This window comes from Hypanus sabinus, unplaced genomic scaffold (genome assembly GCF_030144855.1).
Source record: "Hypanus sabinus isolate sHypSab1 unplaced genomic scaffold, sHypSab1.hap1 scaffold_1815, whole genome shotgun sequence".
Lineage (NCBI taxonomy): Eukaryota > Metazoa > Chordata > Chondrichthyes > Myliobatiformes > Dasyatidae > Hypanus > Hypanus sabinus.
Genome location: NW_026779903.1, coordinates 1 through 23,700, shown reverse-complemented (window position 1 = coordinate 23,700; position 23,700 = coordinate 1). Strand labels below are relative to the sequence as shown.

The following is a 23,700-nucleotide window of genomic DNA, read 5'->3' as shown; positions in this document are numbered from 1 at the left end:
ATGGGTTATCGAAATCCATGAGAGAAAGTGGATGGGGAAGAGAGATCTCTCATGAAGAAGAGTGATGTGGATGAGGGCTCCCACAGGAGGATGGGAATGGGGAACTGAGATCCCACAGGAGGAAGGGGGATGGGAAGAGATATCCTACACGAGGAAGGGGGAGGGGTAAAGGAGATCCCACAGGAGGAAGGGGGATGGGGAAGATAGATCCCACAGGAGGAAGGGGATGGGTTATCGAGATCCAAGAGGAGAAAGTGGATGGGGAAGAGAGATTCCTCATGAAGAAGAGTGATGGGGATGAGAGATCTTACAGGAGAATGGGAATGGGGAAAGTGATCCGATAGGAGGAAGGGGATTGGGAAGAGAGATCCCACAGGAGGAAGGGGAATGGGAAGAGAGATCCCACAGGAGGACGGGGGATGGGTAAAGAGATCCCACACGAGTAAGGGGGATGGGGAAGAGAGATCCCACAGGAGGAAGGGGATGGGTTATCGAGATCCAATGGGAGAAAGGGGATGTGGAAGAGAGATCCCTCATGAAGAAGAGTGATGGGGATGAGAGATCCCACAGGAGGATGGGAATGGGGAAAGAGAGATCCCACAGGAGGAAGGGGGATGGGGAAGGGAGATCCCACAGGAGGAAGGGGATGGGTGAACGAGATCCAAGAGGAGAAAGGGGATGGGGAAGAGAGATCCCTCATTAAGAAGAGTGACGGGGATGAGAGATCCCACAGGAGAATGGGAATGGGGAAGAGAGATCCCACAGTAAGGGGGATGAGGAAAGTGATCCGACAGGACGAAGTGGATAGGGAAGAGAGATCCCACAGCAGGAACGGGTGTGTGGAAGAGAAATCTGACTAGAGGAAGGGTAATGGCTAAGAGAAATCCAACAGGAATAATCGGGATGGGGAAGAGTGATCGCACAGGATGAAGGGGGTGGCATTTGTCACAATACATCTCAATCTGATTTACTGCAGTTTTACCCAAATCCGTTCACTTGGAAACAGCACAATGGAACAGTTTTAGAGTTCTGAGTGAGAGATAAACCAAGTTACCTCAACTCCTGGCACTTGCTCAGCCCGGGTCCCAGCCGCTGGATTCCTTCACACTGAATGTGGCAGTTCTCCAGGTCGAGGTGTTTTATAGTATCACAGAGTCCGATGGCATGAGACAGGACCGTGCAGTCAACCGGGGTCACTGTCATTCCACTGAATGAAAGTGTTTTCAGAGATCCCAGTGCGGCCTGAGCCAGTCCACGATTCTGAGACTCAAACAGGTAGTGCAATGTGTTCAGGAGTCTCCTTCTCCCAATGTCACCCGTGTTTCCACTCTGGCCTTTAACCTCCTCCTTCACCCAGTCAATCACCCGGCAGGTTGTTTGATGAGGAAATGGACCCAGAAACTCCTCCAGGCCCCGAGCTGTCATTGGGTTGGAGAGACCAGCAACAAAACGGAGAAATACCTCAAATCGCCCATCTTTTGTCTTGTGGGCTTCATTGAGGAATTTCAGGATATCATCGGGATGTACAGTCAGGAATTGTGCGACTGCAGCTACAAACTCTTGGATGGTGAGGTGTGGGAATGTGTACACCACGCTGTGGGCAGAATCCTCTCTCTCCAAAAGCTCCATCAGGAACCCGGACAGGAACTGGGAAGGCTGCAGATTGAACTTGATCAAATCTCCGTCTGCAAACACAATCTTCTTCTCGGACACTCCTCTGTAGGCCATCTGACCCACCCTGAGAAACACATCACGGGGTCTCTCAATCTCACGGCCGTGATTTTTTAGGATATTGTAAATATAGTAGGAGTACAGTTGGGTGATGGTCTTGGGAACTCCCTGCGGGTCCCTGACTCTTTGTGTGAAGAAGGGGCCCAGTGCCAGAGCAAGGATCCAGCAGTAGGAGGGGTTGTAGCTCATGGTGTACAGGATCTCATTCTCCTGCACGTGTTTGAAAAGAGCTGCTGCCACCATCTGATCTTCAAAATGCTTGATGAAATATTCCTTCCGTTCCTCACCAACAAATCCCAGGATTTCAGCCCGGACACCGATCTTCGCTTTTTCCAATAAATGTAACACAGAGGGGCGGGTGGTCACCAGCACTGAACACCCTGGGAGCAGCTTGCCCTGGATTAAACTGTACACAATGTCCGACACCTTGCACCGGAATTCAGGATCTGTGCATGAGGCCTGAGGGTCTGTGTTTCTCCGGCTGTCAGCAAAATCAATTGTGTCGTTGAATTCATCCAAGCCATCAAATATAAACAGCATTCCCTCTGGGTTCTTCCACAGTGATTTCAGGACATTCCCAAGGTAAGGATAGAAACACAGCACCAGGTTCGAGAGATTGATTGTACAATTGATCGTGTTTAAATCTCGGAACTTGAAACTGAAGACGAACTGGAACTGTTGGTAAATTTTTCCCGTGGCCCAATCATAAACAATCTTTTGTACCATTGTGGTTTTCCCGATCCCTGGGACTCCGGCCACTGCTGCCGAACTCCCAGATTTGGATTTACTCCGGGAAAAGCTGCTCTGGAACAACTGATCAGTCCGGATTTTTTCCAGCTCTCTGCGGAGATGTTCCTCTCTCCACTCCTCGTGGTCTCTGCCTCTTGCCAGCAGCTCATGTTCCACCAATCTCCGAACTCGAAGAGTAGAAATGACCGTGAGCTTTGTGTATCGATCAAGCAGCTGGAAAACCTTCACCTTCTCCCTCATCAGGATCGTGTTCACTCTCAGTGTTTCAGTTTGTGCCCGCAGAGTCTCCTTGTGTTTCTGTTGAACATCTTCATGGGAACAGATAACATGGTTAAAATGTTAACTAGCTCAACTGACAAAGAACTTTATAACTACATTCCAATATTCAGTGTTTGAGATTACATGAATTAATTCAATGCTTCCATGGATATTAGGTCAGAAAATAAAATTCTGTCCACAGACATAGGAACTGACAGCGATGATTGTCTCAGAAAAATATCTAATCCTCATATTCTGACACTAATTACTGATGAAGGTGAACATTCCCCTGATATCCTATTGCAATCCTGACTGCACTCCCGTTACAACATTTCACTATATTTAAAGCATTGTTGCGTCATTAACAGACGATGTTAATGTTGATCTGGTGTGGAAATATGGAGAGCAGGACAACGTGCATTTTGGCAAAGCTACACACTGGGGTGTCCCGGGTGTCCACTGCTCTTGCATCAAAACAAGAGCAGAATATGCCGGAAATACACAAGTCTGGCAGTGCCTGGGGGACAATCGCAGTGAACTTGCGGATCGATAACCCTTCGGAATGGCAAGAAAGAAACTGGCTAGTTTGCAGTCACAGTGATGGAGGATTGGTGAAAAGATGGAATCTCTGTTAATGGAAGAAACCACAAGCGTCTGTCTCAGTGATGTACGTCGTGTCTGTGGGAGAGGGTGGTGAAGTCTTGACAACTGCTACTCATCAGTCTTGCTGTGGGGGTGTGGGGCTCTGTCTAATGAGGCCTCCGTCTGTCTCAGTGATGTACGTCGTGTCTGTGGGAGAGGGTGGTGAAGTCTTGACAACTGCTACTCATCAGTCTTGCTGTGGGGGTGTGGGGCTCTGTCTAATGAGGCCTCCGTCTGCCAGAGTCGACCGAGGATGTCCTGCCCCTGCAAGCCGGGACACTCCGATATGGAGAGGAAGCTTCTGCCGATGTTGCAAGCTCCCTCTCTCCCTGCATCTGATGTACACAAAGGAACGGCAGAGACTGACACAGCTTGGCACCAGAGGTGTTTCAGGAGATGCCAGTCTGCGTTGAACACCATTTAAGACTGCCTCAGGGGATCCAGATCCACTGGGTTTACTCCCAAACTCTTCCCCATGAGGGGTACAGTTACAGAGCAGTGGATGTTTGAGGTCAGAGCTTTCCTGTTGCTGGGTGAGCTGCCAATCACGGCCGACCAGACCCATCTGCCCAAAGGGACCGGTTGTAAGGAACCAGTAACCCGCCTTTACCCCTTCTCCTGTCGGAAGAAACGCTTCCACCGGGCATAGTGGCTGAGCCAGACGCCTGCATCCCAGCTGCCCGTTTTCCTCTCTCTCTCTCTCTCTCCCCCTCCCTCCCCCTCTCCGCCTTTCTCCCACTCCCCCTCTCCCCCTCTCTCCCTCTCTCTCACATACACACACACACACACACACACACACACTACTGTTCTTATGGAACTTGGAACTTCTGTTAACCAACCAAGGGAGAGAATCAAATGTTTTTTGATACAGTATAACATTGAAAGATGTCTTCTTTCCCCAGTGTTTGACATAGAATTACATAATTGATTATCAGTTGTTCCTTAAATTCGTTCATAAGCTACAGGTATTCTTTCTGCTTTTCTGTATGTATTAATCTAAATAAGTGGTTATCGTTTATGAGATACATAATGTTACAATTTTATATATAAAATGTTCTTATTTTTAGGAGCCAGTAATAACATAGCAGGTGACCAATCAATAGTCATAAATGCAGAATTAAAGCTGTCCTTGAGGCTGGTGGGACATACCTTCAGCTTTTTATATTTTCTGCCACATGGGAGTATGAAAGGGAGAATGTTTGAGGGTTCATCAGCAAGGCTTTGGGTGGGGCTTGTGTCTGGCTAACTTAATTGAGTTCCTCCAGGAGGTGACAAAGGTGATGGATGAAGTTACAGATGGATGTTGTCTACTTCGATATTGGTAGAATCTTTGACAAGGTTCCCACAGGGGAGGCTCATACACAATGTTAACATGCCTGGGAACTGTGATGAATTGCCCTGGCTGGCGGGGAACCATATTGGATATTGGCAGAATCTTTGACAAGGTTCCCACAGGGGAGGCTCATACACAAGGTTAACATGCCTGGGAACTGTGATGAATTGCCCTGGCTGGCGGGGAACCATATTGGATATTGGCAGAATCGTTGACAAGGTTCCCACAGGGGAGGCTCATACACAAGGTTAACATGCCTGGGAACTGTGGTGAATTGCCCTGGCTGGCGGGGAACCATATTGGATATTGGCAGAATCTTTGACAAGGTTCCCACATGGGAGGCTCATACACAAGGTTAACATGCCTGGGAACTGTGATGAATTGCCCTGGCTGGCGGGGAACCATATTGGATATTGGCAGAATCGTTGACAAGGTTCCCACAGGGGAGGCTCATACACAAGGTTAACATGCCTGGGAACTGTGATGAATTGCCCTGGCTGGCGGGGAACCATATTGGATATTGGCAGAATCTTTGACAAGGTTCCCACAGGGGAGGCTCATACACAAGGTTAACATGCCTGGGAACTGTGGTGAATTGTCCTGGCTGGCGGGGAACCATATTGGATATTGGTAGAATCTTTGACAAGGTCCCCACATGGGAGGCTCATACACAAGGTTAACATGCCTGGGAACTGTGGTGAATTGTCCTGGCTGGCGGGGAACCATATTGGATATTGGCAGAATCGTTGACAAGGTTCCCACATGGGAGGCTCATACACAAGGTTAACATGCCTGAGAACTGTGATGAATTGCCCTGGCTGGCGGGGAACCATATTGGATATTGGCAGAATCTTTGACAAGGTTCCCACAGGGGTGGCTCATACACAAGGTTAACATGCCTGGGAACTGTGATGAATTGCCCTGGCTGGCGGGGAACCATATTGCGAGAAATTGCTTTCGCTGACAGGTCAATCTGTGAAATTATTGTCATAGTTGGCAGAGGAAGACAAGTCAATGGGTATACTAAAATGCAGGTCTATGTATATGTTGCTGATTCCGAAGAGCGTCAACATTTACAGAAGGCAGGATAATGGGGTTGAGAGGAATTGCCGAGCAAATTCACTGAGCTGGATGGCTTAATTATCTGCCTAAGTCTGATGGTTTTAGGGAGCATCTAGAGTATTGTGTTCACTTCTGATTGTCCAGCACTGGGGATGATTGGAGAGGGTGTAGAACAGGTTCACCAGGATGTTGCTTGGATTCGGTGGCATGTGAGGCAAGTAGAGGTTTCAGAAACTTGGACTGAGTGTAGCTGCTATTACGAAGGAGAAGGTGCTTCGGAATCTGAAAGGTCACCTGGACTGGGTCATACTGTGTGTCAGGAGCATGTCTGGGGTGAGTGGGGATTCCCAGAGCATTGGGACCTGGAGTGGAAGGTTCAGAGACACAAGGGCTGGATTAATACAATAACAGCTGGAACAGCTGGAAAAATACATTTTACAATGTTCAGGCTACAACGAGAGATGATCTGAATTGAAACCTGAAACCAGAGATCGGCGAATGATTGTTGGTGGATTTTCGTTTCCAGATTCTGACAAGTCACATTCTAACATTTGAGATGTGGTTTGAACGGAGCATTTCATCACTCACCTGTCAGTTCAGTGGGTAACTCAGACAACCCTTGTGCGATGTTCATGTATTCCTCTGGGTCAGGACCTGTTTAAATCAAAAGAAATAATTCATGAAAACCGAACTAAAATAATTACAACTATTTACTTCAATGTGTCTTTGTGTTCAGTCAGTGCGTGGTTTTAACATACCGAGCTCCTGTATCTCCCTCAGTATCCTGTCCAACTTCGGTAACTCAGTCCTCCGCATCACAAAGGATTCCCACATCGCCCTCCGGGCCCGGGAGCCTTTGCCATTCACCAAACTGAGGAAGAGTCTGGAACTCTCTGTCCGGTTTCCCTTCTCCGTCAGTTCAGTGACTTTCTATAAAAGCAGTAATTAATTTATTTATTGTGGAGTAGATGGACAGACATGGTGAATCTCACAGTTTAATATTCATCCTGGATTAATGAGCTGAGGTGAATTTGACCGACGGTCCTGATAAGATGCAAAATTAATTTTAGACTGAATGCCTGTTCAACAGTACAGATATGCAGACCTTGCAATGATGTCATAGAACGATATGACGATTACAGCACAGTAACACAGTCCGTGCCGACCTGCACTCAGTCCATAACCCTCCATTCCTTTCCTGTCCATATACATATCCAGTTTTTAAAATGACAATATTGAACCTGCTTTTGCCACTTCTACTGTAAGCTAGTTCCACACAGTAACCACTCTTTGAGTAAAGAAGTTACCCCTAAACTCGTGTTACCCCTAAACTTTTGCCCCCGACTCTCAACTCATGTACTCTTGTTTGAATCTCCCCTACTCTCAATGGAAAAAAGCCTATCCACGTCAACTCTATCTATCCCCTCATAATTTTAAATGCCTCTATCAAGCTTCCCCCCCCCCCCTTCAAAATTCAACGCTCTAAAGAATAAAGACTTAACTTGTTCAACCTTTCTCTGTACTTAGCTGCTGAGACTCAGGTAACATTCTAGTAAACCTCCTCTATACTCTCCATATTGTGTTGACATCTTTCCTATAATTTGGTGGCCAGAACTGTACACAATACTCCAATTTTGGCCTTACCAATGCCTTGTACAATTTATCTTTACTTCCCAACTCCTGTACTCAATGCTCGGATTTATAAAGGCCAGCATACCAAAAGCTTTCTTCACCACCCTATCCACACGAGATTCCACCGTCAGGGAACTATGCACCATTATTACTAGATCACACTGTTCTACTGCATTCCTCAATGCCCTACCATTTACCATGTATGTCCTATTTTGATTAGTCCTACAAAACTATAGCACCTCACACTTATCAGCATTAAACTCCATCTGCCATCTTTCGGCCCACTCTTCTAACTGTCCTAATTCTCTCTGTAAAATGTGAAAACTACATCATTATCCACAACGCCACCTATCTTAGAATCCTCTGCATACTTAGTAATCCAATGTACCACCCCATCATCCGGATCATTAATGTATATGAGAAACAACATTGGACCCAGTACAGATCTCTGAGGCACATCACTTGTCACCGGCCTCCAACCTGACGAAGTTATCCACCACTACTCTCTGACATCTCCCATCCAGCCACTGTTGAATCCATTTTACTACTTCAATATTAATACCTAGTGATTGAACCTTCCTAACTCACCTTCCGTGCAGAACCTCATCACAGGTCTTACTGAGGTCAGGTACACTGATAAATACAGCAGGTGTGAGACGAAAAGGTGACGCTGAACCTGCAGTTCCCAGTGCTCCCCACCGGAACAGCTGAAACAAATCTACTGAGGACAAGTCAGAGATCAAAGTCTCCATTGCCATGTAGAACTCCTAGAACGTGCAGGAGATTAATATTGATCACTATTCCCTCTGATACCAGCAGTTCAGTGACAATACACTAAATACACTCACCTCATTTTCTTCTCTACTGAAATGTCCATCCTTTGTCAACATCCAACCGAGTCGTTCAACTTTCTCTTCAATTGCATGTTTGAGTCTGTCCCTGTAGAACTTGGTCAGTTGGTACAGTCGATACTCGCCCCCCTCTGCCAGGAGGTCAGAGATTGTAAACTCTGGCTCAGCGAATATAAAATGAGAATGTAGTCACAAACTCAAATATCACTTGTCTCCATCGCTCTCACCCAGCCCTAACAAACCAGTCATGTCTTGAACCTCAATCTTCACCTGCTTTCAGCTGGAAACACGTATTTTGCCCTAATCTCCATCACTGGTCTTAAAAAACCGACCCATCAATGCGCTGTGCTAGACGTTCCCAGAAGGAACCCATTCACCAGAAACCTGTCTCTCCCACCGTCCCACCCACTCACCGATTTCAGTTTAAAATGGGCAATAAATATTAAGACTGTCAATGATAGTCGCTTCCCAGAGATACTCTCTCTTTCCTGGCGAATACATTTCCCATAACTCATATCCTGGAAATACTCTCTTATCCGGATAGCTGCATTTCCTCCGAGACACATCCTGGAAATCCTCAGAACAGGTAGGACATTTCCTGTAGTGCGGTAACCGGTGCCACACTACACCGCATGCACCACGCCCACACTTTTCCCCTCTCTGACCAACCCTCCAACAAGGAATCACATTTACCCGCTTCCCACCGCATTCTGCGAACACATCACCCTCATGTTTCACTCACCCACTCCCTGTTGGGCACTCGACAATTCCGTGTTTAATGAGTTTCCGAGCTGACAGGCAGTCGCCTCACTTGTGCCGGTTCTGGGGACCTGCTCAGTGTCTCTGACGTCACTGTCTCTGGGCTGACAGGCAGTCGCCTCACTTGTGCCGGTTCCAGGGTCCTGCTCAGTGTCTCTGACGTCACTGTCTCTGGGCTGACAGGCAGTCGCCTCACTTGTGCCGGTTCCAGGGACCTGCTCAGTGTCTCTGACGTCACTGTCTCTGGGCTGACAGACAGTCGCCTCACTTGTGCCGGTTCCAGGGTCCTGCTCAGTGTCTCTGACGTCACTGTCTCTGGGCTGACAGGCAGTCGCCTCACTGGTTCCAGTTCCAGGGTCCTGCTCAGTGTCTCTGACGTCACTGTCTCTGGGCTGACAGGCAGTCGCCTCACTTGTGCCGGTTCCAGGGTCCTGCTCAGTGTCTCTGACGTCACTGTCTCTGGGCTGACAGGCAGTCACCTCACTGGTTCCGGTTCCAGGGTCCTGCTCAGTGTCTCTGACGTCACTGTCTCTGGGCTGACAGGCAGTCGCCTCACTGGTTCCAGTTCCAGGGTCCTGCTCAGTGTCTCTTACGTCTCTCTCTCTGGGCTGAATTTGCTCCTCCTCCTCTGCGGCCAGACCGCATTCCATTGGGACATTGCTCTCAATCTGACCCTGCTTTGGAACCTTGCTCCCCGTGTCCCGATCATCTTCCCTCGATGAGCTACCTGGTAAAAGCCTCTTGAGTATTTTCTGTACCCGATTTAATTTCCCACCTGCAGTAAATGATGAATTGCAGGTTTAGAGTGATTTATGCTCGAACAAGGATTCACAACGGGTGTTGTGAATAAATAGTAAATAAATAAATACATAATAATGAATAAAATTTAAAAATAATAAGTAAACAAGTCAACCAATTACTTATATTGAATAGATTTTTAAAAAAATGTGCAAAACCAGAAAGACTATATTTTGAGCAAAGTAAGGTAGTGTCCAAAGATTCAATGTCCATTTAGGAATGGGATTGCAGAGAGGACAAATTTGTTACTGCATCGCTGTGTGTGTGCATTCAGGCTTCTGTACCTCCTCCCTGATGGTAACATTGAGAAAAGGGCATGCACTAGGTGCTGGACGTCCTTAATAATGGGTGCTGCCTTTCTGAGACACCCCTCCCTGAATATTTACAACTTCCGGCAGATTCTCTCGGTCCTGTGCAGTAGCCCCTCCATACCAGACAGTGACAGACCGATGCAGACCACAAATGAAGTGTCTTCTGATCCTCAGCCATTTCCAATGCTGGCAATGTTCTCAGCTCGGCTACAGAAAACAGAGTTGGGAAATCTCCCCTCATCTACTTTGCGCAGCGAGGGGGGAGTTGAGAGCTGACCGGACAAAACGTGAAATGTTGTATTATCGCACAATCTTTGAAATCCCGGAAATGCCCTTGTCACCTGCCTCTGAATTTTGTAAATGAAAGTTGAAGATGTCTTTCATTTCTAAACAGGCCCTGATGTGCAACAAACCCTGGACCTAGGTAATGTTGTAGGGGTGGAACTGGACTCTCTGACGGTGGTGTCTGAAAAGAGGATGCTGTCCAAGCTGCATGCATTCTTGGGCTATGTCTCCCATCCACTCCATAATGTACTGGTTAGGCACAGGAGTACGTTCAGCCAGAGACTCATTCCACCGAGATGCAGCACAGAGCGTCATAGGAAGTCATTCCTGCCTGTGGCCATCAAACTTTACAACTCCTCCCTTGGAGTGTCAGACACCCTGAGCCAATAGGCGGATCCTGGACTTATTTCCACTTGGCATGATTAACATATTATTATTTATGGTTTTATATTGCTATATTTCTACACTATCCGTGGTTGGTGCGGCTGTAACGAAATCCAATTTCCCTCGGGATCAATAGAGTATGTCCGTCTGTCTGTAGACTTCTACGTAACAAACAACACCGCTGTCACATTCCTGTTGGTGTTTCACTCTCAACCTGCTGATTCAGGGTCTCCGGCTCCTTTCACTCAGGTGAAGCTTTGCCTGGTGAGCGGAGTCATTCGACCATTTCTGGTGTCAGGTCCCTGCGCTGGAACTGTGGGACCGATCGATTACACAAAGGCACTTTACCAGTGGGATCAGTGACACTGCTCGATGAAACTTATTCTCTGCCCTGTTAGCGCCTGTGTAAGCTTCTTCATCTGAACTATTGTGCACCAACAGGGCAGAAGTTTAGTTATAAAGATCCAGGTGAACATACCTGTCGCCATTCTGATTCCGACTGACGGTTGTTGATTGTCGTCGTCTTGTCTGCACACCGATCCCGGTGCTGACCAGCTCCACCTGCTGGTGATGCCCTGAATTACACACAACAAACAGACAGTGAGTCAGAGAGAGTTGGATTACTTTGCAAATGTGACAGTACAAACATTCTCTGTTTCAGAGCCGCAGTTCGCATCAACTCCCAAACCATGTCTGTATGTCTGGAGCATCCTTCCGAAAGAGGCACAGAGCAACAGATCACAGATACCGACCTTTCAGCCCATCGAGACAATGCTGGCTACAGTGTACACTGAAATGGTCCTAATTTTCAGACCTTTGGTACAGGGTCAAACAGGAATATAACTTCATTGTAAAACCTAATTCTGCTTAATCACAGATTCACAGGTTCTGACAATTTATTAGTAGAAAAGCACTTGATGATGACAGGGTATGTAAATGTAAATTATTGGTTGGCATTTGCTAGTTCGGACTGAGTGAAATGTGGTGTTGGGACATTTGGCTTCAAGGGGGTTTGCTCTTAGCAGAGGCTTGCACGACGATATACTCGAGGGCAAGTATATCATTGAGGCTTGCAATAGACAGAGGAGTCAATGACATGTTGCTGTAGTTCATGGTGATTCCACATTTCTGCAATCACTGCAGCAGGAAACAACAGCGGCGTCTTCTAACGGAAGGAAATTCTCCACGCATTTTGAGAGAATTGTGACGTAACACGAAGCAAGGAAAGGTCAGAGGTGATGTTGGAAATGGACAAACAATGTGAGGGAATGTGCGTGGCTTCGCAGAGCTGATGCTGACATCTGCAATGATTGCGACTGAGTCTGATAGAGGCATAAATGGTATTTCTAGGCTTATTCAGTCTGACTCCAGCTATTTTCTACCTTCCTTGGTACGGAAATGTAATGACTAAAGAACTAGCGTTTCAGTAAATGAGACTCACCAAACTTTCTCCTGAGTGAGTCAATGGAAACTCTGATTCAGACTGAGGGTACGTTGATCTACTCAGAGTGATCTGGATGCCTGGATTGCCCTGTCTGTTATGGTGGTGGAAGCAAATACACTGGAGGCCTTTTCAGTGACGTTTAGATAAGCACTAGGGTGTGAGGAAGATTGAGAGGTTATGGACATTGTGTAGGAGGGAGTCATTAGTTTACTTCGGGGGGTGTTGATTTACTTTTCAGCTGGTTTGGCACACCATTGTGGCGGGAAGGCCTGTTCCTGCGATGTACTGTTCCATGTTCTGTTCTATCTTCAGCACCTTGAGTTTCTCTTTCACTCCCACTGGCCGATGGACAGGTGACAGTCAGGGGGAATTTCCAAATACAAATTGAATTCTGAAACCCCGGCCTCTTTCGACCGGTGCAATCACAAAACAGCGTATTTGACCATAGCCGCTCCTTGTGAGGGATGGAATGGGGACTCGTTCTCTGCTTTGCTTCCAAAGGAACTTCTCAACCAAACACCTGAGCACAGAACAGAAATACTCGCTCAACACCTCATAAACCCGGACAGCTTGATCCCTGGACTCATTTTATCTGGATCAAATCAGATAAAATTTGGTATCCCAGGTCCAAACTCAGAGGGTTACAGCCCACACCGAGAGACTCTCATATCTTTCCCACATCTCACACTGGGAGTTCCCACATCTCACAATGAGAGAGTCATGCGACCAATATCCAGCTCCCGGAGACGTCTGCGTCATTGCGGAAGGAGGAACATCAAGCCGCGTCTGTAAAAGCACCAAGGCAGACCGAGGCCCAGACACTGTCAGTTCCATATTCCTGGAGCCCCCATCCCAAGATTGTATCTCAATCACCAACTCTCTCAGGGCTCTTTGCTGCCGGTAATATGCGGCAGTGTCTCAGCTAGTATCAGTTCAAAAACGTACACTCCCACACCAACCAATGGCAGAATTGGAGCCTGATGACCCTTTGTCTGGACGTGGATCAGCCGGGAAACGTGGGCAATGGGTCAGAAAGAGGGCGCTGCTACTTGTCTCCGCAGTTACATTGACCACAGTTGTTCATTATTTCATTGTTGAGTGCGGTGTAGCCCAGGTCAATTAGCAGCCCCTTTCCTCGTCGTGTAACAGGAACAATATGTTACAAATATAAAATTGAAAATATAGCACTCAGTACAGGCGATTTTTGTTTTGTTCTTTTGACGCAGAAACGATTCACTGACTGCAAGCTGTTTGACACTCAGATCAGAATTGCATAAATACTATCCCTGCAATCTTCTTCATTCCATCCCGGACAGCAAATGCTAAAAGCATCCTCGTCTCTGAGGCCACTCTCTCTCCTCTGAGAGACAGCAACCAGAGAGCGAGAAACACGTTCAACACTCTCTGCAGCTCTGGTGAGCTGTTGCCCTGGTGACGGAGGAAGTGGTTTGCAAAGATAACCGAGCAGGGAAACAACAAACTCAGTGTGACATGTTCTCGGTTTCTTTGTGACGAAGATGAACCGAACATTCAGCCATTTTGTAATGGTGACACTAAAATTCCAGTGGTTGTTTTTACCCTGTCGAGGGGCATTCAGTAAATCTCATGGTGGTTTCAGCTCTACAGAACTCTCAGCGGCGTAGATGCTGGTCCAAAATAAAAACAAGTTGTTGGATACCACCCTTCCGCAACAAATGTCGATGATGTGCAGAAGTTTCAATTGAAATTCGCAGAGTCCTTAGAGCACAGTCACAGGACTGTTAGCCCATCCAGTCCGTGCCGTGTTCGGTGTGGTCCCATCCCCCCGCACCCAGACCACAGCCCTCCATACCTCTCTAATCTAGATACCCAACCAAACATCGCTCAAATACCACAATCAGACCTTCATCTCTCACTTCTGCTGGGCGCCTGTTCTGCATTCGCACCACCCAGTGAGTGAAGTAGTTCCCCCTCAGATCTTCTTCAATGGGTCAGTTTTTGCCCTAAATCCATGATCTTACCCAGCCTGAGGGGAAAATTTCTTCTCCCTGCATTCACCCTGCTTATAGCATCATAGATTTCTATATCTCTAGCAGGGTTTCCCAACTTGGGGTCCATAGACCCTTCTTTTAATTGGAGGGGCAAATGGCTTAGAAAAGTTGGAAGCCTGCTAGTGCACCCCGTCATTCCCTTGTATTCCAGGTAATAAAGTTTAACCTGTTCAAGCTATCACTATAATTAATTCCTGAAATACCAGCAATGTCCGTGTAATTTTCCCTGCACTCTTTTACGCTTATCCGTAACGTTCCTCCAAGTAGCTGACCAGAACTGCAGACAATTCTGCCTATTGCAGAATCACGGTGACCTTTACAACTTAAGCATTACTATCCCAACCCCTCCTCGTAATAGCCTGCGTTGTGAAGGTCAATCTGCCCAAAACTCTCTTTATGACTCTGGTGCTACCTTAAAGGAATTGTGGATCAATCATCCACACCAGGACAATCAGGCTCAAAACAGTTACTTTCCCCAAGTAGTCAGCCTGATCAACACCTCTACTCACCAACCCACCCTCCACACCCCACCCACTACCAGTTTAATATTTCCTGACAGTTCCAGACACTCCTGTGCCTAACGTCACTTTATGGTCAGACAATCAATGTCAGTCTCCGTATGTCCAGACACTCCTGTGCCTAACCTCTCTTTATGTACAGACAATCAATGTCAGTCTCCGTATGTCCAGACACTCCTGTGCCTAACGTCACTTTATGGACAGACAATCAATGTCAGTCTCCGTATGTCCAGACACTCCTGTGCCTAACGTCACTTTATGGACAGACAATCAATGTCAGTCTCCATATGTCCAGACACTCCTGTACCCAACGTCAATTTATGAACATAGAATCAATGTCACAGACCAGACAATTGTGCAATATTGCAAAGGAAGAATGGCTGAATCAAAAATGCAATCAAGTAGAAGGCTATATTAACAACAACAAATATATGCACAAATAAAGGAAATTACTGGGATTAAGGAAACCTCCTCTACGGGATGCATAACAGATCAATAAAGTATGTGAGAACTGGATTCAGTATATAGAGCAGCTTTTTTCTGAAGATAATAGAGGGGAACCCCCAGATATTAAACACCCTAATTCTGGCCCACCGATTGCCAAAGAAGAAATAACTAAAGCAGTGAAAAGCATGAAGCACGGTAAAGCCCCTGGACCTGATGAAATATCAATGGAACTGATTCAAGCCCAAGAAGATCTGGGCATAGACATTCTTTCTGAAGAGTTTAATGGCGTATATGAGTCTGGTGTATTCCCTGACGATCTCTTGAAATCAGTGTTTCTAACTCTGCCTAAAATTCCTGGAACTATTGACTGTGAAGGATATAGAAGAATCAGTCTTGTGAATCACATAATAAGGATTTTGTTGAGAATTGTTCTGAGTCGAATCAAAAACAAGTTAAGGCCAGAAATTTCTAAACTGCAATAAGGGTCTATTTAGGATAGAGGAGCTCAGAACACAATTGTCATACTACGAATACTCTCAGAAAGGGCAATTGAATATCAAAATGATGTGTTTTTATGATTTATTGAGTTCACCAAAGCATTCGACAAAGTCAACATGAAAAATTATTTCAAATTCTCAGTAAACTAAACATTGACGGAACGGACCAATAATCTCATCAAAATGTATTTTGGAATCAAATGGTGGAGGTAAATATTGATGATTTAATAAGCACTTGGACTAAAATTCAAACAGGAGTTAGGAAGAGATGCGTTGCCTCACTGAAATTATTTAATATCTATACTTAAATGATTTTCAAATAAATAGAAGACCTAAATTGGATAGAAATTGGAGGTGTTAACATCAACAATATGAGATATGCAGATGATCCCACCCGAATAGCAAGTGCTGCAGAAGGCCTACAAATACTCTGAGACAAAGTAGTACAAACAAGTGCAGATTTTGGTCTGACCATCAATTGTAAAAAAAAAATCCAAATATATCTTAACATCAAAAGAGCAGAATTCTCCCAAGTGCCAATTGTCCATCGGGAACAAAAGAGATTGAACAAATGACCAGCTGTAATTACCATGGTAACTTTATATCACAAGATGCTAGAATTAAAGTAGAAATAAAAAGAAGAATTGCCATTGCCAAAAACAACTTCCAAAAACTGAAATCTATCTTTCTCAACAGACACATTTCTGTGACAACAAGGCATAGGCTACTAAAATGCTACATCTGGTCAATCTTGCCGTATGCTTCCGAAACACGGACTATAACACCAGAACTCCAAAGAAACTTAGAAGCAACAGAAATGTGGTTTCAGAAGAATTCTGAAAATATAATCTAGAGATGGGATAACTAATGAGACAGTACTCCAACATGCCCAGATGAAAAGATCTTTAATGAGAATATTACATGAGAGGAAACTTAAATTCCTGGGCCACCTCATTAGAAAGTGAGAAATAGAATGTCTGACATTGCAAGGCCGTATGCCTGGGAAACGCGACAGAGGAAGGCAAAGAAGAAAATATATGGACACTGTGAAAGAATTAACAGATCTAAGTGTGCGAGGGATCATTGGATGTGGAGAGTCACGATCGGCCAGGCATGTAAGGCGCAAGTCACAAGCAGAAGAAGAATCAATGAAAGTCTCATATGTCCAGACACTCCTGTGCTTAACATCACTTTATGGACATACAATCAATATTTTTAAACGTCATACTTTATGTATCGTGTTTTGTCTATTATTGTGGTCTCCATCATTTTTCTTCTGTCATGCTTTGGATCCAGAGTAACAATTATGTCGTTCTCCTTCACACTTGTGTACTGCAGTGACATAAAACAATTTTGTATCTTGAACCCTGGGGAGAATACCACGACCATCCACATTATCTAAACTCCCACTTGATTCCATCAGCTCCGACAATGTCACCCTCATTCTCCTCTGGAATAAAGATCCAGCTGGGCCAAACGCTTCCTATGACTCGGCCCTCTAGTCCAGGCAACATCTTCAGCAATCTCTTCTGCACCCTCTCCAGTTTCAAATATATTTACTACAATAGGGTGAACACAACTGTACATAATACTCTGTGAAGCCATGTAGATTCATACACAAATCAATGGCATGAATAGTGAATTACAGAGGTCTCAACACTGACACACACACCCGACTCGTCACAGGCCTCCATTGGCTAAAACCATTTTCAATCATCTCCCTCTGCTTCTTGTTCTCGAGCCCGGAGTGAATCCTCCTCTCCAGCTCCCTGTGACTCCCTCGTGACCGAGCCTCCCCGATCAGCTGCCACGCGGGATTTTGTTACAGACTTTACCAAAGTTCAGATAAACAACATCACTGCACAACTTCACCCGACTCCCTCGTTAACTCATAAATAATATCCAAAATACTTGACAGATATGATGTCCTATTGGGCAGTGGAGAGGGTGATTTCCCATGACTAATGCCCAAACGCCCGAGACTTCAGCTTCACTCCATACTGAGAAAATTCCGATCCCAGCTGTGGAATTACCAACCTGGACTGAAGCCCGCATACTGCCGATTCCATAACCTCAGAGTCACCGGCCCAATATCATCACCCATACACAGACGCTTTGGAGCCGGCGATGTGCCGAGGTGTTCCTGCCATGTCCGATTCACAAACTAAGGTGGAATTGGAACCTAATGACCCCCTGCCGGGGCCGGGGCTGAGACTGGTTCCCCGGTCTGTGTGGAGGATGCGGATACACTTCAGCCTGACCCCAGCAGCAAACCGAGCACATTTGATCACACAGTCTTCCTGCTGTGTGGGATCTTGCCCAGCACAGCTCGCTGCCATGTTTCCCGCAGTGTAGCAGGAACAAAATGTAAAATTACAAAGTAGAAAATGCTGGGGATTCAGTACATCAGAATACATCTCTGAAAGGTGAAATGGTGGAATACCCAGTTCCAGAACTGAGACTGTCCGAGATTTGCTGAGCTTCTCCAGTATTTTTCTCATCCTTCCTTTAAATTTCCTGCAAATGTAGTATTTCCTCCCTTTTCATTTTAATGCACAGATAGTAACTGATTGCCACCCTTAACTGTAAATGCCACCCCACCCCAAGCAATTTGTCAGTTCTCAGTTCATTCCGACCCTGGTGTAACACGGCCCATACAGTCAATGCTCACAGCATCCTTTCCCCCTCTATCAATGTGTCAGTTCTCAGTTCATTCCGACCCTGGTGTAACACGGCCCATACAGTCAATGCTCACCGCATCCTTTCCCCCCTCTATCAATGTGTCAGTTCTCAGTTCATTCCGACCCTGGTGTAACACGGCCCATACAGTCAATGGTCACAGCATCCTTTCCCCCCTCTATCAATGTGTCAGTTCTCAGTTCATTCCGACCCTGGTGTAACACGGCCCATACAGTCAATGGTCACAGCATCCTTTCCCCCCACTATCAATGTGTCAGTTCTCAGTTCATTCCGACCCTGGTGTAACACGGCCCATACAGTCAATGGTCACAGCATCCTTTCCCCCCACTGTCAATGTGTCAGTTCTCAGTTCATTCCGACCCTGGTGTAACACGGGCCCATACAGTCAATGCTCACAGCATCCTTTCCCCCCTCTATCAATGTGTCAGTTCTCAGTTCATTCTGAGCCTGGTGTAACACGGCCCATACAGTCAATGGTCACAGGCATCCTTTCCCCCCTCTATCAATGTGTCAGTTCTCAGTTTCATTCCGACCCTGGTGTAACACGGCCCATACAGTCAATGGTCACAGCATCCTTTCCCCCCTCTATCAATGTGTCAGTTCTCAGTTCATTCCGACCCTGGTGTAACACGGCCCATACAGTCAATGGTCACAGCATCCTTTCCCCCCACTGTCAATGTGTCAGTTCTCAGTTCATTCCGACCCTGGTGTAACACGGCCCATACAGTCAATGGTCACAGCATCCTTTCCCCCCTCTATCAATGTGTCAGTTCTCAGTTCATTCCGACCCTGGTGTAACACGGCCCATACAGTCAATGGTCACAGCATCCTTTCCCCCCTCTATCAATGTGTCAGTTCTCAGTTCATTCCGACCCTGGTGTAACACGGCCCATACAGTCAATGGTCACAGTATCCTTTCCCCCCTCTATCAATGTGTCAGTTCTCAGTTCATTCCGACCCTGGTGTAACACGGCCCATACAGTCAATGCTCACAGCATCCTTTCCCCCCTCTATCAATGTGTCAGTTCTCAGTTCATTCCGACCCTGGTGTAACACGGCCCATACAGTCAATGCTCACAGCATCCTTTCCCCCTCTATCAATGTGTCAGTTCTCAGTTCATTCCGACCCTGGTGTAACACGGCCCATACAGTCAATGGTCACAGCATCCTTTCCCCCTCTCTATCAATGTGTCAGTTCTCAGTTCATTCCGACCCTGGTGTAACACGGCCCATACAGTCAATGGTCACAGCATCCTTTCCCCCCTCTATCAATGTGTCAGTTCTCAGTTCATTCCGACCCTGGTGTAACACGGCCCATACAGTCAATGGTCACAGCATCCTTTCCCCCCTCTATCAATGTGTCAGTTCTCAGTTCATTCCGACCCTGGTGTGACACGGCCCATACAGTCAATGGTCACAGCATCCTTTCCCCCCTCTATCAATGTGTCAGTTCTCAGTTCATTCCGACCCTGGTGTAACACGGCCCATACAGTCAATGCTCACCGCATCCTTTCCCCCCTCTATCAATGTGTCAGTTCTCAGTTCATTCCGACCCTGGTGTAACACGGCCCATACAGTCAATGGTCACAGCATCCTTTCCCCCCTCTATCAATGTGTCAGTTCTCAGTTCATTCCGACCCTGGTGTAACACGGCCCATACAGTCAATGCTCACAGCATCCTTTCCCCCCTCTATCAATGTGTCAGTTCTCAGTTCATTCCGACCCTGGTGTAACACGGCCCATACAGTCAATGGTCACAGCATCCTTTCCCCCCTCTATCAATGTGTCAGTTCTCAGTTCATTCCGACCCTGGTGTAACACGGCCCATACAGTCAATGGTCACAGCATCCTTTCCCCCCTCTATCAATGTGTCAGTTCTCAGTTCATTCCGACCCTGGTGTAACACGGCCCATACAGTCAATGCTCACCGCATCCTTTCCCCCCTCTATCAATGTGTCAGTTCTCAGTTCATTCCGACCCTGGTGTAACACGGCCCATACAGTCAATGGTCACAGCATCCTTTCCCCCCTCTATCAATGTGTCAGTTCTCAGTTCATTCCGACCCTGGTGTAACACGGCCCATACAGTCAATGGTCACAGCATCCTTTCCCCCCCACTGTCAATGTGTCAGTTCTCAGTTCATTCCGACCCTGGTGTAACACGGCCCATACAGTCAATGCTCACAGCATCCTTTCCCCCCTCTATCAATGTGTCAGTTCTCAGTTCATTCCGACCCTGGTGTAACACGGCCCATACAGTCAATGGTCACAGCATCCTTTCCCCCCACTGTCAATGTGTCAGTTCTCAGTTCATTCCGACCCTGGTGTAACACGGCCCATACAGTCAATGCTCACAGCATCCTTTCCCCCCTCTATCAATGTGTCAGTTCTCAGTTCATTCCGACCCTGGTGTAACACGGCCCATACAGTCAATGGTCACAGCATCCTTTCCCCCCTCTATCAATGTGTCAGTTCTCAGTTCATTCCGACCCTGGTCTAACACAGCCCATACAGTCAATGCTCACAGCATCCTTTCCCCCTCTATCAATGTGTCAGTTCTCAGTTCATCCGACCCTGGTGTAACACGGCCCATACAGTCAATGGTCACAGCATCCTTTCCCCCCTCTATCAATGTGTCAGTTCTCAGTTCATTCCGACCCTGGTCTAACACAGGCCCATACAGTCAATGGTCACAGCATCCTTTCCCCCCTCTATCAATGTGTCAGTTCTCAGTTCATTCCGACCCTGGTGTAACACGGCCCATACAGTCAATGCTCACAGCATCCTTTCCCCCCTCTATCAATGTGTCAGTTCTCAGTTCATTCCGACCCTGGTGTAACACGGCCCATACAGTCAATGGTCACAGCATCCTTTCCCCCCTCTATCAATGTGTCAGTTCTCAGTTCATTCCGACCCTGGTGTAACACGGCCCATACAGTCAATGGTCACAGCATCCTTTCCCCCCTCTATCAATGTGTCAGTTCTCAGTTCATTCCGACCCTGGTGTAACACGGCCCATACAGTCAATGGTCACAGCATCCTTTCCCCCCTCTATCAATGTGTCAGTTCTCAGTTCATTCCGACCCTGGTGTAACACGGCCCATACAGTCAATGGTCACAGCATCCTTTCCCCCCTCTATCAATGTGTCAGTTCTCAGTTCATTCCGACCCTGGTGTAACACGGCCCATACAGTCAATGGTCACAGCATCCTTTCCCCCCACTATCAATGTGTCAGTTCTCAGTTCATTCCGACCCTGGTGTAACACGGCCCATACAGTCAATGGTCACAGCATCCTTTCCCCCCACTATCAATGTGTCAGTTCTCAGTTCATTCCGACCCTGGTGTAACACGGCCCATACAGTCAATGGTCACAGCATCCTTTCCCCCCTCTATCAATGTGTCAGTTCTCAGTTCATTCCGACCCTGGTGTAACACGGCCCATACAGTCAATGGTCACAGCATCCTTTCCCCCCTCTATCAATGTGTCAGTTCTCAGTTCATTCCGACCCTGGTGTAACACGGCCCATACAGTCAATGGTCACAGCATCCTTTCCCCCCTCTATCAATGTGTCAGTTCTCAGTTCATTCCGACCCCTGGTGTAACACGGCCCATACAGTCAATGGTCACAGCATCCTTTCCCCCCTCTATCAATGTGTCAGTTCTCAGTTCATTCCGACCCTGGTGTAACACGGCCCATACAGTCAATGGTCACAGCATCCTTTACCCCCACTATCAATGTGTCAGTTCTCAGTTCATTCCGACCCTGGTGTAACACGGCCCATACAGTCAATGGTCACAGCATCCTTTCCCCCCTCTATCAATGTGTCAGTTCTCAGTTCATTCCGACCCTGGTGTAACACGGCCCATACAGTCAATGGTCACAGCATCCTTTACCCCCAATATCAATGTGTCAGTTCTCAGTTCATTCCGACCCTGGTGTAACACGGCCCATACAGTCAATGGTCACAGCATCCTTTCCCCCCTCTATCAATGTGTCAGTTCTCAGTTCATTCCGAACCCTGGTGTAACACGGCCCATACAGTCAATGGTCACAGCATCCTTTCCCCCCTCTATCAATGTGTCAGTTCTCAGTTCATTCCGACCCTGGTGTAACACGGCCCATACAGTCAATGGTCACAGCATCCTTTCCCCCCTCTATCAATGTGTCAGTTCTCAGTTCATTCCGACCCTGGTGTAACACGGCCCATACAGTCAATGGTCACAGCATCCTTTCCCCCCTCTATCAATGTGTCAGTTCTCAGTTCATTCCGACCCTGGTGTAACACGGCCCATACAGTCAATGGTCACAGCATCCTTTACCCCCACTATCAATGTGTCAGTTCTCAGTTCATTCCGACCCTGGTGTAACACGGCCCATACAGTCAATGCTCACAGCATCCTTTCCCCCCTCTATCAATGTGTCAGTTCTCAGTTCATTCCGACCCTGGTGTAACACGGCCCATACAGTCAATGGCTCACAGCATCCTTTCCCCCCACTATCAATGTGTCAGTTCTCAGTTCATTCCGACCCTGGTGTAACACGGCCCGATACAGTCAATGGTCACAGCATCCTTTCCCCCCTCTATCAATGTGTCAGTTCTCAGTTCATTCCGACCCTGGTGTAACACGGCCCATACAGTCAATGGTCACAGCATCCTTTCCCCCCTCTATCAATGTGTCAGTTCTCAGTTCATTCCGACCCTGGTGTAACACGGCCCATACAGTCAATGGCCACAGCATCCTTTCCCCCACTATCAATGTGTCAGTTCTCAGTTCATTCCGACCCTGGTGTAACACGGCCCATACAGTCAATGGTCACAGCATCCTTTCCCCCCTCTATCAATGTGTCAGTTCTCAGTTCATTCCGACCCTGGTGTAACACGGCCCATACAGTCAATGGTCACAGCATCCTTTCCCCCCTCTATCAATGTGTCAGTTCTCAGTTCATTCCGACCCTGGTGTAACACGGCCCATACAGTCAATGGTCACAGCATCCTTTCCCCCCTCTATCAATGTGTCAGTTCTCAGTTCATTCCGACCCTGGTGTAACACGGCCCATACAGTCAATGGTCACAGCATCCTTCCCCCCTCTATCAATGCTGTCAGTTCTCAGTTCATTCCGACCCTGGTGTAACACGGCCCATACAGTCAATGGTCACAGCATCCTTTCCCCCCTCTATCAATCTGTCAGTTCTCAGTTCATTCCGACCCTGGTGTAAACACGGCCCATACAGTCAATGGTCACAAGCATCCTTTCCCCCCTCTA

General features: G+C 47.1%; 1 protein-coding gene across 1 annotated transcript; it reads right to left on the bottom strand.

Annotated features, from left to right (window-relative positions):
• Positions 1-401: 401 nt before the first annotated feature.
• Positions 402-13,948, bottom strand: LOC132387399 (NACHT, LRR and PYD domains-containing protein 3-like). The gene is made up of 6 exons (XM_059959765.1): positions 11,275-13,948; positions 9,002-9,793; positions 8,257-8,417; positions 6,535-6,706; positions 6,365-6,430; positions 402-2,789 (listed from the first exon to the last, which is right to left on the bottom strand). Exons 1-6 carry the CDS (start codon positions 11,282-11,284, stop codon positions 1,051-1,053), a joined length of 2,940 nt encoding a protein of 979 aa, XP_059815748.1. The 5' UTR covers positions 11,285-13,948; the 3' UTR covers positions 402-1,050.
• Between the last annotated feature and the right edge of the window lie 9,752 nt (positions 13,949-23,700).